Here is a 26,230-nt window from a genome sequence, read left to right as displayed (position 1 = left end):
TGTTGATGACGACATGGGCCGTGCATACAGCTGAAGGGTGAATTCGCTGCGCGCTGGCAGTGGCGAGCACCAGGCCAGAGGGAGCTGTAGTCACTTTCGATAGTCTTCAACAAAGGTTCTCGTGAATGACGGAAACGGCTGCTCCGGTATTGATTAGCGCCACTGCAGGTACTCAGTCTACAAAAACGGTAATAACATTTTGCAACGAAGATTGAGGTTTTGAGAACGTCGATCTTTGTGCAGTTCTTGCCTCAGGAACTGCACCAGTCAGTTTCCCTTTTCAGTGGGAGCTCAACGATGCAGGGGCGAAATCGAATGCCAGTGAGGGGAAGGGGAACGCCGAGCTTCTGACCGGCGATCAGTGTCAAGACGTCGTGGTGAAAATGGAGGTGTGGTGGCATATTGTGGTGCGTAGCTGGGCGTGTCAAAGGTGGTATGCGTAGTTGGGGCGCGGCGGTGACAGAAGCGTGCCACATGGCTAGCAATGCTGCCGGCGAAGCAGATAGGCCAGTTCTCTTGAGTGCGCCACGTCTCAGTGGGATGAAAAAACTGCGGTGATGGTCGGGCAACTGGAAATGAAGCCAGATGCATGGGCAATGAAAAGGAAGCTGTCGGCGCAGGTGGCCGTGCAACCACAACTACTGAGCAGCAGCGACATAAGGTGAGTGGTAAAGTCAGTATAGGACAGCGGCACACTCAAAGGATTGGGTGGGAGGGGTTGTAGGAGCTACCGGAAGTGCTTCGGATATCTGAGTCCGGATGGCTTGCTGCAGTGTTGGAGGCAAAGCTGCCGTAGGTGCGTCACTGTGAGGCAGCAGCGAGAGCTGCCTGACCACCTCTTCACGAATAAAATCTTTGATATGCTGCAATAGGGCTGAGTTGGTCAGGTCGGTAGAAACCGCGATGCTCGAGACGGAATCGGCGTGCTGCATGTTCTGGCGGGCGACGGAACGTTGGCAGTGCAGCTCGTCAAAGCTCTGGCAGAGGTTAATGAGAACGGATAAGCTAGTAGGGCTTTTGGCCAGCAACATCTGGAATGAGCTGTCCTTGATGCCCTTGAGGATGTGTTTGATCTTGTCATCCTCTGACATGCTGGGATTTACCCGCTTGCTTAAATCGAGAACATCCTCCATGCAGCTGGGGAATGTCTCTCTAGGCTGCTGTGCGCACTGATGTGGACGCTGTTCAGCGCGTAGCTTATGCACAGCTGGACGATCAAACACTTCGGCAAAAAGAGTCTTAAACGCTGACCAGCCTGTAAAGTCGGATTCGTGGTTGAAGAACCAAAGTTTGGCTATGTCAGTAAGGTAGAAAGGCACATGAGTCAGCTTAGACTGGTCGCCCCATTTGTTATGGGCACTTACACGTTCATACGATGACAGCCAGTCTTCCACGTCGTGTTCGGCGGTCCCACTGAAAATGGGTGGGTCACGTTGACAAGGGACGCCGGCGCAGACAATAGTGACAGCCTGTGGTGCAGGCAACGAGGTGGCATAGTGCAGGGTGATTTTGTTGGCGGGGTTCGAGTGCGGAGCTCCAGGATGAGGCGAAGGATCTCAGCAACCTCCACCAAATGCAACAAGGTTTATTGTCGTTCACAACATTGTGGAGCGATAGGTACAGAGAGGCACTGAAAGGGTTGTCCATAGCATGGGGCTCGCTAGCGATCACGGCACGGTCCTTCGTCTTCCTCATCAGTTGGCACATACACAGGGGCGTGTCTGCTTCATTACACTGTAAAATTGTTCTCAGGTAGGACACAAAGATTGGAGAAATGGTCTCTTTTGAAAAGCACCTACTATATATAATAGAGTGCTTAGGCTCGCTGAAAGAAGAAAATGTTTGTCAAGCTGCTAGCATTAAAGTGGTGCTACTGGCCCAGCCATTTCAAGGCAACTTTTGAAGCAGCAAGAATGCATTTTATAGCAGTAAAATGGAATTTTGGAGCAGGTTTATGAAATGGATTGCAAACTATATTGTATGAAGTTTATTACATGGAGCTTCTACAGTGGACAAGCCATGTGAAAGCAGTACGTGGTCGCTAGTTCATAAACTCAATTCAAAGTCCGAATACTAAAAGTGAACCCCCCCCTTTTCCCATTGTCATCACAGTCCTTACTATGGACTGTAACGAAGCAGTGATGTCCCAAGATGTGCTTAAAAAGCACTTCAGTGGCTTAAAAAAGCACGGAAGAACTTGGACGGGTTAAGTGCAGACTTCGGAGGCATGTTGAGAACCTTCAACATGATCTCGCTGCCATAATCGTATTCTTAAAATGAAGAACTCAGCGAAAAAAGGTACGTTGATAACACAGCAGAGTTTATGTAATCACCGCACTCTCCCTCTTAACCTCCGTAAAATGGAATAATATTTTTTTTTTCCCTCAACATTGTTATCTCCAGATTAGACACGTCCTCTGAAGTTAAAGCATCGGTAATTTTGATATAACTAATGCTATTTATGCACATAGTTGCTTGCCTAGCTGGGTTCAGTGCTTTGGCAGACAGTTTCTGCAAACAAATAGAGCCGGCAAATAAAAATGTTTTTCACATATTCAATCGTATATATGTTTATATTAAGAAGCCTGAGTGATCAATATGAAGACAACTTCATTTTGTCTGATTCTTCAAGAACGCTTCCATTCTGTGATATTCATCATGGAATTTGACACTCGGTAAGATAATGTTGCCTTCATAGGCGGGAGTTTAGGCACCACGATTTCAACGTAATGGCGTACACACGCGGAGGCTCGGCTAGTTTAACAACATCAACGACCCATTCCATTTACCGCACTGACTCCTCCTCGATGCAGCGCTCTGTGCCTGCCGTGCCTCGCGAGGAATGGCGGTTTGCTTCCACAAAGATGTGCGACAGTGCACATTCACTGGGCTCACTCAATGACGCCACTTAATACTGACACGTGTACTTATCTTTATCGGGTGACCACGTTTCGCTGCCTAACAAATGTTATCGCGCAGCGCGGGACGCGCCTGCATGTATCCGAAGTTTCTGGAAAGTTATCGATGCTTCTATCCGCTGTCTGTTTTCGCCGAACCTTGTGTTATCTGATTTCATCACCTGACGCGAATGGTGTAAAACTTTGAGGAAGGCACGCGGGTCCCAACGATTAGTCTGAAACATTCGACGACTGCTGTATAAAAGCCGATGCGCTTGACCCGCTGATCAGATTTTCGCCGATCACCGAGTGTGTTCGCCGCTACCGTTGTTCTTTGAGTGTAGCCTGTTTTTGAGGGCACAAGTTCGCCCAATAAAACACTTGTTTTGTTAATCACAGTTTTGCTGCCTTCTTAACCGTCACTACCACGTGACATCTGGTGGAGGTGCTAGTGCGTTTATGTACTGAACGCCCCCGCAAAGCCGCGATCCAAGCCCGAAGCCCGAGGACAAAACCAACATCACCCACGACCAGCGTGCTAGCCGCAGACTGCAAGGACTGCCCCCAGAGCACGGACTTCTACCTGAGTCGACAAAGAAGATCGTGGTCAAAACAACCCCAATAGCTGCCCCAGCATCCCCCGTTATCCTACAACAACCTCGGGACCCACCGACCTTCCATGGAGCAGCAACTGAAGACCCGGAATCGTGGCTGGAGACCTACGAACGAATCGCGACTTTTAACAACTGGGACTCTGACGACAAGCTGCGGCATGTATACTTTGCCTTAGAAGACGCCGCCAGAATGTGGTTTGAGAACCGGGAGTCAACCTTGACAACATGGGACCTCTTCCGTAGCGGCTTCCTGCTCACCTTTACGAGCGTCGCAAGGAAAGGGCCGAAGCTATGCTGGACGCCCGAGTGCAGCTACACAACGAGAACATTGCCATCTTCATGGAAGAAATGAACCGTCTGTTCCGCCACGCCGACCCAGATATGCTTGAGGAGAAGAAAGTCCGCCTTCTCATGCGTGGTGTGAAGGAAGAACTTTTCGGCGCAATGATACGAAGCCCACCGAAGACCGTAGAAGAGTTCCTTCGCGAGGCCACCAGCATTGAGAAGACACTCGAAATGCGGAACCAGCAATTCTACCGCCGCACGAACTCTACCAACTACACAGGAATTCAATTGCTGTCCACCGACGATCTGCGCGAGACTATCAGAGCGGTTGTACGGGAAGAGCTGCAGAAGTTGTACCCTAGGTCGCAGCCTCAAGTGGCCTCAATCGCCGAAATCGTCAAAGATGAGCTTGAGCGATCCCTTGGAGTTCCTGAGGTGCAACCAAAATCACCGCAGCCCCAGCCGGAAGCGATGACCTACGCCGCCATCGCCCGCCACCAAGGCCCCCCTGCACGACCGCACCAGGGACCTTTAACGCCACAATTCCGTCGTCCACCACCACCACCGCCAGCACGCCCGCCCGTCGCCCAGCGCCGCTATGCGAGGAAGACGGACATTTGGCGCGCTCCTGACCACCGCCCACTCTGCTGGTGTAAAACTTCTCACTGCGGAGAAGCGGGTCACATCTACCGCCGATGCCCATACCGGGAAATGGGACTGCGAGGGTTCGGTGTTAACGCGCCGCGACCATAGCTTGGCAAACGACCTCGCGATATCGCCGACTACCTCGCCGCCACTCAGTGGAGTGCTCGACGACCGTCCCGTTCGCCGTCACCAGGCCGTTACCTGTCGCCGCAGTGCCGACCATACACTGGCCCAGCCCGGGACCGGTCTGCGAGCCCATATCCGGAAAACTAAAAGCAGCAACCGATGGAGGTGCGGTTGCTGTTCGTCGAACTGACGAAGATCCTCCGCCGCCGACGAAGATGCCGAAGAGACAATCGCGACGACATAACAACGACCGCACACCGCCATCCCGACAAAGTCTGGCAGCAAAGAATGCGCTCATGAAAGACGACCTGATTACACGTCATTCCAGCCACAGGTCAACGCGACGCAGCCGTGATCCGACGCCAAGACCTAACTGCAACGCACGACAAAGAACCACCAACCTCGACGTGCTTCTCGACGGCCACGCAGTCACTGCCTTAGTTGACACAGGGGCCGATTACTCCGTCATGAGTGGGCACATCGCCGCCCAGGTGAAGAACGTTAAGACTGCATGGGAGAGCCCCCAAATTCGGACCACTGGAGGACATCTCATTAAGCCGACTGGAATCTGCACGGCAAGAATTACTGTTCATGACCGGACTTACCCTGCCACCTTCGTTATCCTCCAACAGTGTTCACGAGACATCATTCTCGGCATGGACTTCCTGAACCAACATGGCGCAATCATCGACCTGAAGTCGAAGTCGATAACGCTGTCTGAAGATCGAGTGATGCTCTCGTACTCACCATGCCTTAAGCGTGCTCGAAAGTCAAGTCAGCATCCCGCCTCGCTCCAGCATTGTCATTTCCGTTGGCACCAAAACACCTGCCGACGTAGAAGGCGTCGTAAGAGGGATCGCTCGACTGCTAGGAGGGAAAACTGAAGTGTTGCTGACAAACTTCAGCCAGGAGTTCAAGCACATCAACAAGGGCACGATGATCGCGTACATCGAGAAAATTCTGGAAACCAGTAATGCGTTTGTCCTCTCGGATTCCGCCGCATCTACCCCGACGACCATGGTTTCCGAACCAGACTACGACATTAATCCAAGTATCCCCATTATTAAGCAAGAACAGCTCAGAAGTCTCCTTCGACGATACAAAGACTGCTTTTCGACGTCATCGAGGATTCGACAAACACCAGTGGCACACATAATAATTGAAGAGTGCGCTTGACCACTCCGCCAGAGCCCTTACCGAGTTTCGACGTGAGAACGCGAAGCTATAAGACTTACAACACGACGGTGCAAGAAACAACACTGATCACGCCATTCGAGCTGGTTTACGGCAGGAACCCGACGACGACGCTCGACGCCATGCTACCGCACGTCACTGACGAGGAAAATCTTGACGTCGCTACCTACCTCCAGCGCGCCGAAGAAGCCCGACAGCTCGCCCGCCTGCGGATCAAGAACCAGCAGAGGACCGACAGCCGACACTACAACCTCCGATGACGCTTTGTCGAGTACCAGCCCGGCGACCGTGTTTGGGTATGAACCCCGATACGCCGACGAGGACTCGGTGAGAAACTACTGTGACGCTATTTCGGACCCTACAAGGTCATCCGACGCATTGGCGCATTGGACTATGAGGTCGTGATAGACGGCATTTCGCATTCACAGGGGCACCGCGCACGATCTGAAGTGGTCCACGTGGTGCGCCTTGAACCCTTTTACGGACGCTTACGAACTTCCTTATTTTGTTGTTTTCTTTGCTACGAGTGCTTTTCTCTATTACTTACGTTTGTTTGCAGCATCGGGTCGATGCTTTTTAAGAGGGGGGTATTGACACGTGTACTTATCTTTATCGGGCGACCACGTTTCGCCACCTAACAAATGTTATCGCGCAGCGCGGGACGCGCCTGCATGTATCCGAAGTTTCTGGAAAGTTATCGATGCTTCTATCCGCTGTCTGTTGCCACCGAACCTTGTGTTATCTGATTTCATCGCCTGACGCGAATGGTGTTGAACTTTGTGGAAGGCACGCAGGTCCCAACGATTAGTCTGGAACATTCAACGACTGCTGTATAAAAGCCGACGCGCTTGACCCGCTGATCAGATTTTCGCCGATCGCCGAGTGTGTTCGCCGCTACCATTGTTCTTTGAGTGTAGCCTGTTTTTGAGGGCACAAGTTCGCCCAATAAAACGCTTGTTTCGTTAATCATAGTTTTGCTGCCTTCTTAACCGTCACTACCATGTGACAATACTTTGTTACGGACAGTGTTTCAAAAACCTCGATTGACAGACGTGGAGATCGCAGCAAAGTTAGCAGCCAAACGAAGACACTGCCAAAGTTGATCCCACAAGCGCTGATGTTGCCCCACTCCCAACTTCAATTGAGGCTGTAGCTGCTTTGGCCCTTCTGTGCCACTAGTTCGGTGCAATAGAAAGCACCGGCATATCACTTGTGGATCATTTAGACTATGTTGAGGACGCCATGGTTAAGTACGTGGCTGCCAATAAGAAGCAGGCTACACTGCTGCAGTACTTTCAGCCAAAGAAGTAAATACTTTGTGTGAAGCTTCAAGTGAGTATTTACTGCACCACAATTGGTTCATTGCTTCATTTATACAAGTTCTGTACGAATTTTTTACGTGATTTTATATACTGAATTCTGGCTATATCTAACTATTTCGCGATCACCGCGCTGTTCAATATATAGAGGTTTGACTATTACCATGCCAAGCTCTCAACTACACTGACAACAAAAAAAGGTTCTCTTAACTCTGGAGGAAACCTCAAAACTGTTTACAACAAGGCGACTGATCATTCCATTGCCAAGAAAATAAAAGAGCAACAAATCTGTTCTCTGCCAAGTCCATGGCCAACTCGAATAAAATCTCTCACTTCCAGTCATTCTTTGGCAACTGAAACAGCAGACTTGACTGATGTCCAATAGTACTATATTATGAATCTCTAAAGGAACCCCTCTAATAAGAACTATGAGCAATTATTCTTGGGGCATTTCCAACTGATTGAAGTCATTGTAAGTGTTCCCAGAACACCAACCCTTACCACCTCCTTTAATCATGCCTACCCTAGATAAAACCAGTCTTCCCTTACTGTCTCCTCAATTCCTCACCTCTGGGTTCGCCTCACGTTTGTAGGCTTGCAGATGCAATTCTAGCAGAGTGTTGTAGACCAGGCTGGATGAATCTGGCTGCACCTCTACCATATGCTGCAGGAACCGCAGCAGCTCTTCTGAATTGTTCACAAAGATGTGTATGAAATCTTCCGGCTGTGACCGACACGGCCAGGCTGCAAAGACGGAAGTACATTGCTCTGCTTACTCCTTATGGCAATGAGACCCAACACATGATGCTACCACAACCACAGCTTTACTGTTTTCCCTCTGCACTACACATGCCAAGGCTCATACCATTTCGCTGATGACTGATTGGCAGTACTCTCAAGGCCCATCAGGCATTACAGAGAGGAATGGAATGACATGATATGGTTGTGACACACTTCCTTGCAGTTGGTACTGTCAGTGATAGCAGCAATAGAGGGCAGGGAGGTAGTTTCCCTCTGTGCAGATTCACTGATTACTTCACATTAGAACATAATTTTAAGCAAAAATGTCTATTGTTCCCCAATATTCTGTTTTTATTCAACCTTATTTCCACTTGGCAGTAGATATAAGGGCCATTGGTCTTAACATGCTGGCATCAGTTGGGCACAGCACAAGAATCGAGCAAGTTGGGCACAATGTTGCCTAGATATGGACATAAGATCATCACAGGTTGTGGCACACTTAGTATTGTCAGCACTGAAGTGTCTGCACTCCCCCCCTCCCCCCCCCCTGCCCCTCAGGATTCACCAGTAGCGAGCATGTGTGTAGACTGTGTTTTATGAGATAAAAGATGTTAGCGCGGCTCCTGTGACAAATTCATGTGCAACAGCCACTGGCTAGCATGCGCAGTCTTCACTTCAATTTGGACACTAACGAAAGCCACCATTAGATGGGCAGACGGGCAGACATGCAATGTAGAAAAGATTATGAATTAGAAAGCAGTTTAGTGATCCTGCAACCTCATGGTAACCCCACTAAGCTATTAAGCTGGCATGAGAGTGGATGCCTGAGCTTGTTGGTACTGCATTGCTAAAACCAAGAGTGCAAAAACAACAGACACAGAGCCAGCCATGAACACCAGGGCTCTCCACTTGCTAAGCTGCACTTGCCACTAAGCTTGGTTCTTCAGTGTACGTTTTTCTTAGTGCTCTACTTGATGTGGAATGCTTCACGAATATGTGTACATGTTGTTCCACTAAGACTTGGATCCATTGATTCTGTCAATTAAATGGTTTGAGGAGAGCACTAAGGCCCTTACTTCCACTGCGACCAGTGCAGAGTTGCATAAGCAGCTGGGTCGTCTCAGCCGGGATCGCATCCAGCAACGCCTTGCCATATTTCTGCATGTAGCCCTCTGCTTGTGCATGGTCCAGCTGGCTGATGTACTGCAATGCATCTGCATAGTCTTTGCAGTCATCCAGCTGAATGTGCACGTACAGGTCATGGCAACCGTGCTTCTTGGCCAGGTGCCGTGCTTGGGCAAAATAGCCAGCCTGGCGGCAGACCCGCACAGCTATCTCCACGTCAAAGGCCACGTCCTCCGTCTGCAGCCACAAAAGCCCAATCAGGTGCTGTTTCCTCATAATTTGCATTAACAAGAAAATGTGGGATGCTGTCGATTATGTAAAAAACAAAGAAAAAAGGTGCATTGCATCTTATAAAGGTGATGTGTTTTATGAAAAAGAATCTTATTGAAGAGAACAATGTTAGTGACTAACAATTTGAAGATTAAACAAAAAAAAGAAGACTAAGATTGCACTGTTCACAGTGCATGCCAGCTACTGCAGAAGCACTGAAGGTCGAAGCGATACAGCAGGCTTCAAGGGTTATCAGCCCTGTCAATTTTATTTAGATGTAAACAACAGAAAAAAACATTTCACTGTGGAAAACCCCATTTAATTACACCCACCTGGGTTCTTTTAATGTGTAGCTAAATGTCAGTACATAAGCATTATTGCATTTCATTTCTATTGAAATGGAGTGCTAACCTTGACGATTCATATGCTTAGATAATGACAAAACATACATGCTCCAATATAATGGAATGGATAGATGAATTAAAGAGGAATCCCTGTGCCAAAGTCTTACCTGCCTCACACATACACAAAAAAAGATTCGCAGATGTAAGCAATTCCCAGTAGCCTACAACCCCATTTTCAATGTGCAGTCAGGGCGCATGTTTAAGGGGGGAGGTGGGGATCAGAATTAACTTTTTTGTTTCTTGACAGAAAGGGCTGAAATTTGGCACACACACTGCACATTGCAATAAAGAGACAAATCTAAAGTTTCATTAGGATATCTTAATTAGTTCTTGTTTTATAAGAATTTATAAGGGGGCAGGAGGCTCTGTAGAGTTTCTTACAATATTAACTGGTGGGAAATCTGGCCCCACTGTTTATGCAAGAGAATTTCCCACTGAACACTTTGCCACCATGGGAACGCTCGAGCATATGAACTATGAGGCTTCTCTCAAACATGGCTTAATACACAGTCTTTTCTGCACAAATACTTTCATAAAATGAAATCATCATATATTTTTTGTGCCCATACTGCATCATTTTTTTTAATCGCATTTAATTCAACACGTGAAGTAAACAAAAACAGATCATTAAAACTGATGCACAGTGAGTGCAGACATCGTAGCTTTGTTTCTCTTCCAAATTTAGCGTTACACCTATACTGTGCACATTTGACATAATTGCTAAACCAGAATGAGCTCTCATGATTTAATTTATTTACATAGTAATGAAAAAAAATTGGCAATTCATACACCACTTTAGTAAAGAATGAACCATGTCACAGACGGAATGCTGCTAGTCAGACTCATCTTCACAGTGTCTTGGCTCTCTGAGAAAGATGACAATTAAAAGCCTGACAGCACCCCAGTTTTCCCTCTAGGTAATGATTAGAAATTCTACAGGTAGGGAGGGGTTCAAACATATTAATGCATGCATGAGCTAAACAGGCAAGGGGAGAGAGGAGATGATACAAAATGAAGCACTATCTTTTCTTGTATCACATGCAGCACAATTTGGCGACAAATACATACCTGCCAGCATGAGAACTTCCAAAATTTGTAAAACTCCCACACCCATGACACCAAGGAGGCTGGGGAGGGGGATAACATGCATATTCTTTAAAGCCAGCCCAAGCAAATGCCTGTTGTGGCATACATATGCATATCTTTATTAATGATCATTCATCTTTAGATGCAGTACACCTGTGGTGTACAGCCAAGTACACCTGTATTTCTGCCAGTTTTGTGCTGTCGCTGTTCACTGATGTAAGGACTGCAAAGGCTCGAGTCAGATCCACATGTGAATGCTCTGGAGCACACTGCACATCATCATCATGGTTAGAGTCGCTGGCTATGCCTGCTGCAGTGTTGTCATGACGTGCGCCTCACACGTGGCGATACCCAAACAACTCTCTGGGATCTGCTGCTTCCATCCTTGTTTCTGTCAAGCACAGAATGTGTGCTTCCATTAGGTTGATGTCATGCGTAATGTCTTGTCGATGTTTTGGCAGAGACTGCATGTCGCTACCATGGGTGCTTGATTTGCCAGTTCACTAGATGCCTTGGTAATGGAATGCATACGATGTTTGCTCAACCTTTGGAACTCATTGGTCAATGGTTTGTCGCGATTCTTCTTGCCATGGTGGGTTCAAGTGCCTTAATTAACTCTATCATAATTAACTGTGCCTTAATTAACTGCACGTTATTAGCATGCCTTAATTGCCACCAAAGGTCACAGGTTTAGCTCCCACCAAAAGTTGTGCGTTTGAGTGCCTTAATTAACTCTGTCTTAATTAACTGCACATTAACTTCACCTTAATTAACACCAGACATAGTGGGTTTGACTCTTGATCTTCACAATGTCAATTGGAATCCAATTTGGAGATATGGCTGGTTCACCTATATCTCCATGTTGGGTCGTGGGTTCAAGTGCCTTAACACCAGAAGTCGTGGGTTCGACTCTCAACCTTCACAATGTCAATTGGAATTTAACTTGAAGATATGGCTGGTTAGCCCATAATGTTACATAGTAATTTGTGCTGCTATAGAAAGCCACTGTAAGGAGAAGAGGAAAATGATGCGACACTGACATCGATTATTGATACTGTTCTGCCTTGTGGTTTTGAGCTACGCATTTTCCCTGTATACTATATATCCCATGTAAATATTTTCCCCCGTAATATTTGGTGGAGGTGCGGGGTAACCTCACCACAAACCGAATCTGGATCTCCACAGCGGACTGCTCTAGTGCCATGGCTAGCCCCACAAGTTGTCCTCTGCTACCCAGTGGACTCGGGAACCTTCACCAGTGTCGATGACATCAGCATTGAAGAATGGTTGGCGTGGTACGAACGCATCAGCAACCACAACAGGTGGGATGCAACACTTCTGCTGGCTAATGTTATATTTTTCTTGCAAGGAACCATGAAGGTATGGTTTGAGACGCTTTAATCCAACATTATGACTTGGGACACATGCAAAGAGATGCTGCCCTATCTTTTCGGAAAGCCTGTTGGACGCCATTTAGCAGCCAAGAAAGAGCTCACCTCTCGTGCCCAAACATCCACGGAATCATACGTCTCATACATTCCGGACATTCTGACTTTTTGTCGAAAAGCAAATAAAGACATGTCGGACTAACATAAATAGGGCAACATTTTAAAAGGCATCACAGACGATGCATTCAACCTAGAGCTGTCCAACGGTTGAGTCCATCACAACGGAGTGCCAGCAGTTCGAACAAGCTAAGATCAAACATATCGCACAGACTTCAATCGGCTTCCCAATACAGTTGCCATCCCCTCCTGCGACGACTTATCAACATCAACAGCCTGCATCACTGAGTTTGACACAAGCCATCCGTCGCAAGCTAGTGGCCATGGCTCCAAGCACTCACGGTCCACAGGTACACAACGGCTTAACCATCTCACTCATTCAAGCCGTCGTCCGCCAAGAGATTGCAAATATGAACATTCAGCCAACCGTTCGCCAGTGCTCTGTCCCTGCGCTCCTGCCATTGCTGCTACTGTTGCACTGAGACCAAATTCAAGCCAATGTTACAGGAACCCAGTGGAGTGGCGAACACCGGACAACAGACCTATTTGTTTCGTGTGCTCTCAGGTCTGCCACATCTCCCGCCACTGCCGCAGCTGCTCCTCCTCCTCAGCGCTACCACATGCTGACCGCCACTTTGAACATGAACCTTGACCACTGGCACCTCTTGCTGAGCACTGCAATGCTAACCTAAACAGATGGAGGAACACTACCAGCCATTCGCCCTCCCCCCAACGCTGCCAGTTCCATTTGCCTCCATCTCGACGGTACCCTTCCACACCTTATTCTGGCCGCTTCTTAAGAAACTAAACAATGCAGCTCCCGGAGGCGAGGTTGCATTGACGACCTGGACTGCAATACCTCTCTTGACCTTTGCTCCCAGACCTAACCTAATCAAAGTTTTTGTTGACGAAGTGCCTGCTACAGCTCTCATTGATACTGGAGCTCAAGTGTCAGTAATGCACTCAGATCTTCGTTGTGGCCTCCGGAAAGTTCTGACAATTGCCGAGTTACCTGCTGTTCGAGTAGCCAATGGCAGCACCACAGCCGTGATGGGAATGTGTACAGCCGGCATAACCATTGCCGATCACCCAACATCCATTCTCTTCACTGTGCTCGTCAAGTGCCTTCATGAACTGACTCTTGAAATACACATCTTGACAGTCCACTCTGCCCCTAATGATTGTTCAACCGGTGCTCTCCACCTCGAACTGCTCGAGTACTCTGCCGACACTGCTGCAGACCAACCCCGACCTCGGTGTGTTGAATTTGTCCAGCTGCAACCTGGTGCTGCGACCCATGTCCAAATGTCTCCTTTTCCACTTCTTTCCGATGGCCAATACGTGGTATCCCCCCTCTATGACGTTCTTTTGACACAACAAATAGCACTTCTCAGTGCTGTTGTCACAGTTACCTGCAATCGTGCGAGGCTCCCCATCCTGAACTTTGGGTCCACTCCGCAGGTTCTTGCTCAAGGTGTCACAGTCACCATGCTGTATCCATTGAATGGCTTCGGAGTTTCTGCGTTAACACCAGATCTACCTACCGTCTGACTCTGCTGAATCTTTGGCACCACCCAGCTCTGGTCAAGACCAGAGCTGGGTGGTGCCAAAATTGCCGAAATGCCAAAATGATAGCTCCCAACCTGTGCCCCGACTATACGTCCTACCACTATCTGATTTCAGCAGTCGTCTGCTAGATTGAACCAACGTTGTCAACCATTCTAACCACACCGGCAAGACTCCTCCTATCCACGGATGGCCTTATCGCGTGTCAACAGCCAAATGCCAGGTTATACAAACAGAAATGGACAGAATGCTCTCCAAAGACATCATCGAGCCTTCCTGCAGTCCATGGGCATCACCCATCATTCTGGTCAAGAAGAAGGACAATACCTGGAGATCCTGCATCGATTTTTATGATCTGAACAAGATTATGAAAAAGGATGTGTATCCTCTTCCGCATATCGATGATGTGCTGGATTGCTTACATGGTGCCAGTTATTTCTCTTCGATCAATTTACGTTCAGGCTACTGGCAAACTGCTGTCGATGAAAAGGATCATGAAAGGACTGCATTTGCCACCCCAGATGGCCTCTACTAATTTAAAGTCATGCCTTTCGGACTATGTAATGCCCCTGCTACGTTCAAATGCATGGCGGACTCTCTTCTACGTGGTTTTAAATGGTCTACATGCCTCTGTTACCTTGTTGACATAATTCTTTTTTACCCAACGTTCTAGAGCCATCTCCATCGGCCCTCAGCCATTCTTGACATCTTTCAACGGGTCGACCTACAGCTCAATTCTGGCAAATGCCATTTTGGCTGTCACCAAATACAAGTTGTTGGACACTTGGTCGATGCTACTGGTATCCAGGCTGACCCTGACAAATAATATGTGCTGTCAGCTAATTTCCACCTCCTCGTTCGTCCGCTGATGTCCGAAGTTTCCTTGGGCTGTGTTCATACTTTCGAAGCTTCATTAAGAATTTCGCTGACATTGCTCATCCTCTCACCAATCTCCTCAAAAAGGACATTAGCTTCTGTTGGGGACGTGAACAGGCTGAGGCATTTTCAGCGCTTACTGCTCCCCTCATAAATCCACCCACTTTGGGCCATTTTGATCCATCTATCTACATGGAAGTTCGCACTGATGCAAGTAGCCACAGAAAAGCACTATCTTGTCCCAACATCAACAGGATGCAAATCACGTAATTGCTTATGCTAGCTGCCTTCTCTCAGCCTCAGAGCGGAATTAATCAATAACCGAGTGTGAGGGCATTGCTCTCATTTGGGCCATTGCTAATCTCCGCCCTTACCTGTTCGTCAGACCTTTTTCTGTCGTTACAGATCACCACACTTTATGTTGGCTGTCCTCACTCAAGGACCCCACAGGCTGTCTTGGATGCTGCGCTTTATGTTTACAAGAGTACACCTTCTCTGTGTCCTATAAATCTGTGCAGGATGCCGACTGCCTCTCCCGCTATCTGGTCGATCCGCCCCATGCCGAAGAACTTAAAGACAATGCTTGTGTTTTGACGATTACCGATTTCCTCAACATCGCCATCGAACAGCGTCACGACCCATCTTTATGATCCCTTATCGAGCGCCTCACTTCGGAAAAGCACAACAGTTCCCTCCACCTGTTCCTGCTACTAGATGACACCTCACACTGGCACAACATGCAAGCCGATGGCGGTGAACTGCTCCTTGTTGTTCCCCAGCACCTACACTCCACTATTCTCGAGCAGGGTGTCTCCCGCACTTATGATCGTGTTCGCAGATGCTTCTGGCCTGCGCTATAACGCCTTGTTCGACTCTATGTCGCAGCTTGCAAGCTCCGTCAATGCTGCAAGAAGCCTCTTTTGCTTCCTGCTCGATACTTCCAGTCAACAGATGTCCCAAGTAAATCTTTTTGCCATGTCAGCTTGGACCTCCTTGGCCCTTTTCCAACGACATCCTATGGTAACAAGTGGCTCGGCGTCACAACAGACCATGCCACGCATTATGCCATTACACGAGCGCTTCCAACTAGCTGTGCAACTGATGTCGGGGATTTCCTACTTCACGAAGTGATCCTGCACCATGGGAGGGGCTCTTGCTTTCTTTCAAAAGTTGTCGACGACCTTCTCCGATCTTGCTCTACTTCTCACAAATTCACCATGGCTTACCATCCCCAGAGAAACGGACTTACTGAGTGCCTCAACCGCACTCATACACATGCTCTCCATGTACGTTTCCAAAGACAACACACAGGCTATATATATATATATATATACACACGCTGTGAATATTTTTTCCCGTAATAATGTATCTAAGTGGGTTCGACTCCCACCAAAGGGTGTGGGTTCGAGTGCCCTAATTAACTTTATCTTAATTAACTATGTCTTAATTCTCTTCACCTTATTTAACAACAAAGGTTGGGGGTTCAACTCCCACCAAAGGTCGTGGGTTCAACTCTTAACTTTCACAATGTCAATTGGAATCCAATTTGGAAATACAGCCAGTTCACCCATACCTCCAAGTGGATTTGACTCCCATCAAAGCTTGTGGGTTCAATAAAGGGTTAACTGCTGTCACAACAAGCTCTGAAGATACCATAGTAGTGGCTAAGAATAACTTTCCAAAATTCTTGGGAAAGGTTACGGCAGTCGTTTTCTGATTTGGTGAACAGCACTATGTGACCACTTGAAAAGGCAGAAAGGATAATTTTGAATGTGTCCATAGGATTTGTCAAGCAGGGGAACCTTGAAAGAATAGAACACATTACAGTCAAAACCACTTATAACAATATTCAAGTGCCACGAAAATTTCACTGTTATAACCGAAAATTGCTATGACCGCGTTGCATAAAAAATCAAAATAAGGGGATCACAGACCTGATGTGAGAAAACTATAATGGTGGGGAGGCCAGTGCCCCTCCCCCCCCGCCCCACCTTCCTCCATCTGGCTGCTGATTGTGTTCACTCGTCTAACTCCTTCCTGGGCGTTCCGATTGCGTATAACAAGCCATGGCTGTCAGCATTGTGGGATTCTCCTCCGTGCTCTTGGGACAAAGGAACGACAACACAGTAGTGCAAACAATCACAAGGGCATTTATTGCACCTTTTATAGATCAATGCCAGCTAGCTGAGTTGCTATCCACAAAACATGCCGATGGGGGCGCGACAAATCTAGAAGTCCGACTCACCGCGACCGGATAGCGAGCAAATATGTTTGCCCCATGCTGGATCCCAACGCCTGGTCGTTCGCGCGTACGGTCACGCGAACGGTGGCGCGCTCGAACGCGGCCACGCGAGACGGTCTCGCAGAAGCATGGGTCGGTGCACGCGCGGCACGGCACGTCCGTACTGCTTGCTGTCCCGACCCCCAAAGAGAGCAAGCGCCTTGTCTCTCGGCGCCCAAGTAACCCCGCCTATCGGCGGCGTTAGCAGCGCAACACTCGTGCCATCTCTCGTACTGCGCCTCAACCACTCCGACCGCCGCGGGCGCTAGGTCACGAGAGCCGTGCGGGAAAACAACATATCAGGAGATGCGTGAGAGTCGCGCATCCCCACATCCCCCCAACCTTAAATCACTACATATTTCGGCGAGACATGTGACACGGTCTAACATCAACGCGTGCTTCGCGAACAAGGTTGTACATGCAACATTGGCCGCACCGAGGAAATGTCCACACGCTGTCCATAACATGCGAGCCGACATTGTCCCTGGGTACACCGCTGGCGTCCGCCGGTCACAGCAGCAGCTTTGCAGACTCGACGGCACGATTCCAGGCCAGGACTCCGGAAACGGTGACGCAGTAGTAGGAACGAGCAAGCGTCGCTCGCGCCGACGCGCCCTGCTGGCTAGAGCCGCAGTGGCTGTCGGTGACCGCCGGCTCTTTTCTCCGCCGCCGAGGGTTGCGAGCTGGATACAGGCGGCCGCCGAAGTCGCTGCGCCGAACTCGCCACAGCATCCCCATTGCCCAGTGGCTCGATCGTAGTCCGGGGCAGCAGCGCAGACGATGTGCAGGTGACGGCAAACCAGGGGTGACTCCAATCACGCTGCGTACACTAAACACACTCGGCAAACACTAAAGTAGTCAAGGGAGAAGAATTCTGCATGCGCATTGCCCACGTGGTACGATGTTCAACTCGGCTAGCAAAAGATCGGGCGGCTACTCAGATGCTAAGTTCACGTGAACGAAGCTCGCTTCCTTGAGTCGAACGAGTAATTTCAATTCGTGGGAGGCTAACTAGAATGAGGGAAGCAAAGTGCAACACCTCAATGCCACGGTCCACTAGGTTGTGTCCCTCCACGTGCGACAGGCAGCTTCGTAAAGCCTTAGGCCTAAAGCATCGCTACTCTGACAACAATCGGCATCCAACAAACAACACCCAAAATGGGAGCGAAACAGGCAGCCGCGAGGAGACATCAGCTCTGTTAGGTGGTCCTACCCCGCTCGGTGCACACAGCATCCGAGTTGACGGCACCCACCGTCCCAGACGGTGTCGGGGCGCCCGGTGCCAGGCCGCAATACCAGTCAGCCCGTAGTGGCACCCGTGGCCCGCGGCCACCCGGCTCCCAGAGCCGCGACTTCATCCGAGTCAAAGAGATAGAAGAAGCTATTTACATAAGGAATTCGGACCACCCACGAGGCTTCCGTACTCACTCGCTTCAGGCTTGGCAATGCTCCGCGGGCGCTAAGCCTCGCTCTCCCAGGATGCAGACCACGTGACTCTCGTAGCGACGAATGCCATTAAAAGGCTTAGCATGTTGACATGTTCAAACACACTACAGCCACCGTCGCCTCGCTCAAGAAGGCACGCCGCCAACGCCAGTGATCAAAATCCGCGCTAGCCCTACGCTTCGGTTCAAACAAAGGTCTCGAACGAAGCAAAACTGTTAAATCTATCGTCCGATGCCCCAAGAGCCCCAAGTTGGGCGCCAGATGTGGGATTCTCCTCCGTGCTCTTGGGACAAAGGAACGACAACACAGTAGTGCAAACAATCACAAGGGAATTTATTGCACCTTTCATAGATCAATGCCAGCTAGCCGAGTTGCTATCCACAAAACATGCCGATGGGCGCACGACAAATCTAGAAGTCCGACTCACCGTGACCGGATAGCGAGCGAATATGTTCGCCCCATGCTGGATCCCAATGCCTGGTCGTTCGCGCGTACGGTCATGCGAACGGTGGCGCGCTCGAAGGTGGCCACGCGAGACGGTCTCGCAGAAGCATGGGTCGGCGCACGCGCGGCACGGCACATCCGTACTGCTTGCTGTCCAGACCCCCAGAGAGAGCAAGCGCCTTGTCTCTCGGCGCCCAAGTAACCCCGCCTATCGGCGGCGTTAGCAGCGCAACACTCGCGCTGTCTCTCGTACTGCGCCTCAACCACTCCGACCGCCATGGGCGCCAGGCCACGCGAGCCGTGTGGGAAAACAACATATCAGGGGATGCGTGAAAGTCGCGCATCCCCACATCATTAAAGACTGGCACTGCTATAACAACTGCAACGAAGGGTCACGAGTGGCAAGCGACATGCAAGCACCACAGAGGCATTGCTTTGGCAGCTCCAAAAGAGGCCATTTAAAAATTGCGAGAAAGCTGCCCCGGCAGCCTGCCAGCTTGAGAAATCCAGAAGAAACGCTGAGGCGCGATCACCACAAGCATCTCGCCATGTACTTCTCATTGGTTTGCATGGAAAAAAACCCTGTGTCTATCAGCCTTGCATGCTTTACACAAAGCTTGCCGACATCCTCCTCCAAGGCATCCATGTGCTTCACATTGTGCAGTGGAAGGTTCCTCGCAAAAACGAAGACCCGGAGGAACTGAATCATCTGCCCGGCCTCCTGTGAGGACAACGTTGAGGCAGCCTACCCTACCGTGTCATCACGGCTGTCGTCGCCGTCGCTATCTGATGCAAGCACTTTCGCGACAATTGCCTCATTGGTTAGAAGCACTTAGTTTCCAAATCTATAGCCATGCGCTTTCTTTTTATCGGCAACGTTGTGCATTACCAATGATCAGCGGGCGCATCAGCCATCTTCCGTTTCGGCGGCAAGTCAAACCAACTGTTGGTCAAACAAGGCTGAGAAACCGCGTGGCCAGGAACGATTCGTACACAACCAACAAAGACAAACGCGAGTGATTAAGCTGTTTGCAGAACTGCACTGAAGAAGGAGCCAGCGAGCAACATGCGAGCAATCTGCGACCAGCATAGTTGGCACAGTCCATTCGTGTCTCGAAGGGTGGGGCGGCTTAGAGCTATGGCTGCAGCACGTTCGTATTGAAGGGGTGGAAGGGCGACGGGAGAGAGGCACACGGAGATGGCTGGAAAATGAGCGTGCGGCAGCTGTTGACGCAGCAGCCTATCATGAAGGGCTCAAATTTCTCGTTTTCTTTTTTTTTTTTTTCTTTTCAAGGATTTTGCATTTCACTACCTTTTGGCTCAGACACCCAGCAGCCACACTTCATAGTTATAACCGATAATGCGGCATCAGGGCATTGTAGTAAGCGGGTTATTTCACCGCGGAAAACATAGAAAGGCTGGTGGTGCAGCCGCTTCGCATTGTTATAACCGATACATTGTTAAAACCGGTATCATTATAAGTGGGTTCGACTATATGTGCCTTGTATCGTGAAAGTCATGGGTCAGCCTGCAATCTGAAAACTTTCTAAGTGTCGTTTTGGCAACAAGGCTGCAAAAACACACCAGTAGAAAGCTCTTCCTTTCTCTTTTTTTTTAATAGCAATTATATGCACACTCAAAGCATATTCCCACCATTGGCACTGCGGCAGCCACCATGCTGTCATAATATCGATGGCGCATGCATTGCCCGTATGTGGAGAGTTAGGATAACTCCGAAGTTGCAAAAGCCAAACAGTGCATTTAGCTGCAAAAACAACGAAGCCAACTGGACTCACCAATAGACTCAACTCAATCGACTCTGCAGCGGAGTCAGGACAGTGTTTTGCTTTTCCACTGCTGGCATGAGCATAGTGCACACAAGCATTAGCGCTACTGCTGTGCAGCTGTGCGCATACTATACATGGTGCCTGCACTGGTTAGAGTGGGAAGATACAGTGAATGTCATGCTAAACTATCTTGGGCAATGACAATTGCTGACAATGTTTCGTTGGTTTCATCTCATGCACTACCGAGTTACGGTGCCAGCAACACCACGGCCAACATTCCTCATCAGGCCACCATTGCAAAGCAGCTGGTATCTGCTAGGGCACCATTTCTTTTGCCCAGCAGGACTTGCCTCATTTTCTGCGTTCCACTGATGTGTCACCACCGTGCATTGTTACAATGCAGACTAAGGAGCTTCAGTGCAGCACCAAACTTTGTTATCGTTTTTAGTAATTCGTTCTTTGAATGAAACTGAATTTTTTTTTTCTTTGCTATAAGCAGCATGCAATGTTTATTACTGGAATGTGTTTAAGCCCTGCAAAGCTGCTGCAAAAAAACAAGCTATCTGTTTGCTTGCAGTTCCTTCCAACAGTGTTATTGCCACAGCACTCCGAGACTGACTGATGCAAGGCCTATAAAATCTGAACACAGCTACGGTCCTGTACCACAACATAAAAGCAGTGCTAAACAGCTAAGCTATGAGAATGTTGAAACTCTGAAAAAGAACTACGATAAGCTCACCGAGCAGGACAATTGAATTAATTGGGCAGTATGCAGACCTAGTCTGTGCATGCCACCATTCCTATAACAATGGAAGTGCCATTACAGCACCAATTTTGCTTCAGTTTGCATGGAACTATGCTCAAGAGGCTTGAGACAAAATAAGAGAGTAACCATGATGAAGTTGGTGAGCTTGTCATCCTCTTCAAGTTTGGTGTAGCAGTTGAGAAGGAGTGTGGTGTGATCCTCATTGGCAAAACCTCGCCGGTGCAGCTCTTGCAGGTACTCAGTCAAGTTACCAATGCGCTGAGCATCCAGGAACTGTGAAGGGTCAAATAGCAGAAAGCAGTCAGAATCAATGTTAGTACGCAAGGATGTGGATTTCATATTGATTTCCTGGGTACTCAAACGCTACTGATGCTAACACCCAGGCCATTTTCGTACATATTAGAATTGCATGTTATGGTGAAGACATCATCTTCTGCTTAAAGACAGAAAGAGGCACCCTTCATGCCAATGCATAAACTGTATGTATCTTTAGTTCTGTGCACTAAATTTTAGTGGTTAGTAGAGTTCTTAGAAACAAAAAAGTTTCTGGAGCCCTCAATGCAAATGACAGCCTCACCTTGCGAATGACATACGAGGCCTCCAGCTTGCCCACGGTGCGTATATATTGCTGCACAGCCCCTTCATAGTCACCCTTGCTGCAGGATAAATTGATAAATTTTGCAGATAAGTGGCTAGAACAGTAAGACCCACCAAAACCACTAAATACCATCATGCTGTAGGAGTTTCTGATAGTTCACAAAGGTGAGATAATGAAGATAACTTTTTTCAAAGTGTGCGTAACTTTTCATGTGGGCCACTATTTCAGCCTCCACCAGTGCACCTGTAGCACTGCTCTAACACAGAGTTTCAAGAAATTTTTGAGTCAATAATTGACATTTCAGAACCACATGTTCACATGAAGTGTTGATTTTAATTATACAGCTTAACCTTGGTATAATGTAGTCAGTAAAATATGCCATTTGCTTCTTTATCTCAAAATTTCATCATATTGAAATTCGACCTTTTATATAAAGAAGTACAGTCGTTGATGGATTTTTCTTACACGGAAGAAGCCGCAAAATTTTTCTAATTATCAGGCAATCGGGAAAAGCAAATTTGAATAAGAAAAGAATTCATTTTGTTAAATTTGAGAGACGGTGACAAAAGATGCGAATTCACGCCATGTCAAGGATATCTTCACATTGGCAGCCCGAAGCGAGGCCATCCACGTTTTCGCGTCCACTCCACTTCCGTGGCTGATAGTTTTCACCGGCAGTGAGACAACGCTATTATGAAAAGTACTGGCAGCAGGAAGCAAATACTTTGTCTGCCTCTCGCTTCAATGCATCTGCGAAGCTTGAGATTACGCAACCTAAAGTACTAAAGGTGCAGGAAGACGGCACATATGATGCCATGCCATCTTGCACGCCCACTATCTGCACAGGCGCCAGATTACATCTAAAAGCCCCACTGACAGCCATGCACATTCATGGCTGTGCTAGAAAAACTTGCTCCCCTATTCCTCCTCCCGTCACGCGTGCTTGATCGCGTTATCGTGAGCTTGCTCCTCTCCAGCCCATTCCCCTTGCTCACGCAGGAAAATGGCACAGTGCTCATCAAGCCACCATCCTTCTCGGCTCACTCTCACATGCTTTCACTCACACCGAAGCATACAGCGGGGCGTGGGACGTGATAGGATCTTATCGCATTTGGACTTTAAAAGGAACGTGACGTGGCTCTGCTTCGGTGGTCACTCCTGGTCACGTGCGCAATTTGAGAGTTGGATTTGCATGCAGTCGCTTGTATTTTAACCATTTGACCATCTGCGTCTACGGCAGTTTCTATTTATTGCCTCGGTATTCCTTCGCGGTAGCAGTGAAATTTCCTTATATTAAAATGGTGTATAAACACACTTCATTAAATTGAGGTTCTAAATACATGGTGTTCCATAGACAAGTTATAAGAAGTTAAATACTTCTTTGTATTGAGAATTTTGTTACACTAATATTCATTATTTTGAGGTGTAACTATACTGAAATCATTTATAAACAGACTTAGATATACTGAGGTTCTAAATACATGGTGCGCTTGGACAAGAAGTTATGAAAAGTTAAATACTTTGTAATGATGTTTAATTGAAGGCGAGAAACAGCAGATAGACAGCAGCCTAGCAGCAGCGAACAGCCCGAGCTCTCTCGCAAATCACAGCATGGGTCATCGTCGTCGTCGTCTCTGAGCTGCTATCCGAAACATGAGGCGCGTCTGCTTCATTACACTGGCCTTGGGTGTGAAACGGAGCCATCCTGGCGACTCAGGGAGCAGAGAAGATGAGGGGATCGAAATAAGGCTTCAGCCGGCTAACCATGCACTGCCTCACAACCTCGACAACGAAGGTCCGGTGATGGTGTGACGGACTCAACGATATAGTTCGCAGGGGAGGAGGCGTCGATGATCCGGTATGGACCGTGGTACCGCGCAAGTAGCTTAGAAGAAAGGACAGGCGTGTGAGGTGGTATCCATAGCCAAACAAGGGAACCAGCAGGGAACGTGGGCATGGCCTGATAACTGTAGCGTCTTGTCTTCTGACGCCCCTGATCCTCACTGGTCAACAAACGAGCCAGCTGGCGGCAATCTTCAGCATATCGGGCAACTTCTGAAATAGTTGTGCACTTGGAAGCATCAAGTCGGTGGGGCAGGATAGTATCCAGAGGACAAAAAGGCTCACACCCATACAAGAGAAAAAAAAAAGGTTAAAAAACCGGTGGTCGCCCGTGTCATGGTATTATAAGCAAAAGTAACTAACGAGATTACGGTGTCCCAATTAGTGTGGTTGGACGAAACGTACATCCTCCACATGTCGCCCAGTGTTTGGTTGAAGTGCTCCGTGAGACCGTTCGTTTGGGAGTGATACGCGGTCGACTTCCGGTGAATGATTCAGCACTCGGGAAGGAGGGATTGTATTGCTTCTGACAATAAGACACGACCCCTATCGCTGAGTAGTTCTCTAGGAGCACTGTGGCGAAGGACGAAGTTGCAAAGAATGAAGATCGCAACTTCGCACGCGGTTGCGGCAGGGAGAGCCACGGTATCGGCGTAGCACATCAGGTGATTGACGCCAACAATAATCCAGCGGTTTCCACATCTGCTGGATGGGAGCAAGCCATAGAGGTTGATGCCTATGCGGTCGAACGGTCGAGCAGGGCACGGTAGCCCCTGTAATGGGCCAGTAGGGCGCAGTGGGGGAGTTTTGCTTTGCTGGCAGGCGGTCCATGATCGAATGTACTACTGCACAAACCGATACATTGCACGCCAGTAATATTATTGACGCAGCCTTGTGAAGGTTTTTAGGATGCCGACGTGGGTGCTTTGAGGGTCAGCATGGAAGTATGCACACATATTGGAGCGCATGTGACAAGGGATAGCCAGAAGCCATTTCCGACTGTCAGGCATATAGTTGCGGCGGTAGAGGGTGTTGTCTCGCACAGCAAAGTGGGCTGCTTGACGGCGCAACGTCTGCATTGAAGGAGCAATCAATGGACGGCAAGGTAGTCGAGCAGCAGGGCGATGGGTCCTTGCGTTGCTCGGAGGGCATGTCAATAGCAGTCAGTAGCGACGGGTCTGAGGTTGGAGAAGGAATGGAAAGAGAAGCCACATCAGGTATCATCGGCGAGCGGGAGAGTGCGTCAGTGTCGGAATGCCTTCGACCAGAGCGGTATACAACACGAATGTCGTATTCCTGTAGGCAAAGCGCCCAACGTCCGAGGTGGCCCGACAGGTCTTTAAAGGAGGAGAGCCAACAAAGGGTGTGATGGTCAGTGACAATGCTGAAAGGACGGCCGTAGAGATAAAGACGAAACTTGGCCAATGCCCAAATGATGGCCAAGCATTCCTTCTCTGTAACGGAGTAATTCATCTCAGCTTTCTTAAGGGTACAACTGGCATAAGCCACGACGTATTCTTCATTCGTGGCTTTCCGTTGGGCAAAGACCGCACCAAGGCCGACACCACTGGCGTCGGTGTGAACCTCAGTCGGCGCAATTGGGTCGTAATGGCGAAGAATCGGCAGGGAAGTCAGCAACTCGCGTAACTTGTCAAAGGCTTCATCGCATGCTGATGACCACGCGGGAATACCTTTGCTTGCGGTAAGCAGCTTCGTCAAGGGTGGGATAATAAAGGCGAAGTTCCGTATGGAGTGTTGAAAATAAGAGCACAGGCCTATGAAACTTCACAGAGCCTTGATAGATGCGGGCTTCGGAAACACGGCGACTGCACGAAACTTGTCGGGATCAGGAAGTATGCCGTCTTTCGAGACAACGTGACGCAAAACGGCACTTCTTGAGATTGAGCTGTAGGCCAGCTGAAGTGAGACAGGTCAGGATGACATGCAGAGAGGCGAGATATGTCGGAAAATCCTGTGAGAAAACAACTATGTCATCCAGGTAACATAAACAAGTCTTCCACTTGTGTCCGTAAAGGATGGTATCAATCATGCGCTCAAAGGTAGCGGGAGCATTGCAGAGCCCGAAAGGCGTAACGTTAAACTCGCACAGGCCATCAGGAGTGATGAAAGCTGTCTTTGGGCGGTCAGCCTCAGCCATGGGAATCTACCAATAGCCAGAGCGGAGATCTAAAGACGAGAAGTATTCGGCATCTTGCAGACAGTCAAGAGCATCGTCAATCCGAGGCAGTGGGTAGACGTCTTTTCTTGTCATCCTGTTTAGGCGGCGATAATCGATACAAAATAGAATGGTGCCATCTTTCTTTCATACTAGAACAACAGGTGACGACCAAGGGCTTTGAGAAGGATGAATAACGCCGCGCTGCAGCATGTCGTCCACTTGTTTTGTGATAAC

General features: G+C 48.7%; 1 protein-coding gene across 4 annotated transcripts in view; it reads right to left on the bottom strand.

Annotated features, from left to right (window-relative positions):
• Vps11 (vacuolar protein sorting 11) overlaps positions 1–26,230 on the bottom strand; it is a 152,526-nt gene that overhangs the window by 70,754 nt on the left and 55,542 nt on the right. For all 4 annotated transcript variants that reach the window (XR_011893268.1, XR_011893267.1, XM_072287063.1 and 1 more), the window contains exons 11-14: positions 21,955–22,033; positions 21,504–21,650; positions 8,898–9,183; positions 7,649–7,824 (exon numbers count right to left, since the gene is read on the bottom strand). Coding sequence is in view for 2 of the 4 variants with exons in the window: in XM_072287063.1 (XP_072143164.1) it covers positions 7,649–7,824; positions 8,898–9,183; positions 21,504–21,650; positions 21,955–22,033 (688 nt within the window). In the remaining 2 variants the exon portion in view is untranslated. The remainder of the gene's footprint in view (positions 1–7,648; positions 7,825–8,897; positions 9,184–21,503; positions 21,651–21,954; positions 22,034–26,230) is intronic.

The sequence above is a fragment of the Dermacentor andersoni genome, chromosome 3 (assembly GCF_023375885.2).
Source record: "Dermacentor andersoni chromosome 3, qqDerAnde1_hic_scaffold, whole genome shotgun sequence".
NCBI lineage: Eukaryota > Metazoa > Arthropoda > Arachnida > Ixodida > Ixodidae > Dermacentor > Dermacentor andersoni.
This window is presented reverse-complemented; position numbering and strand designations above follow the sequence as displayed.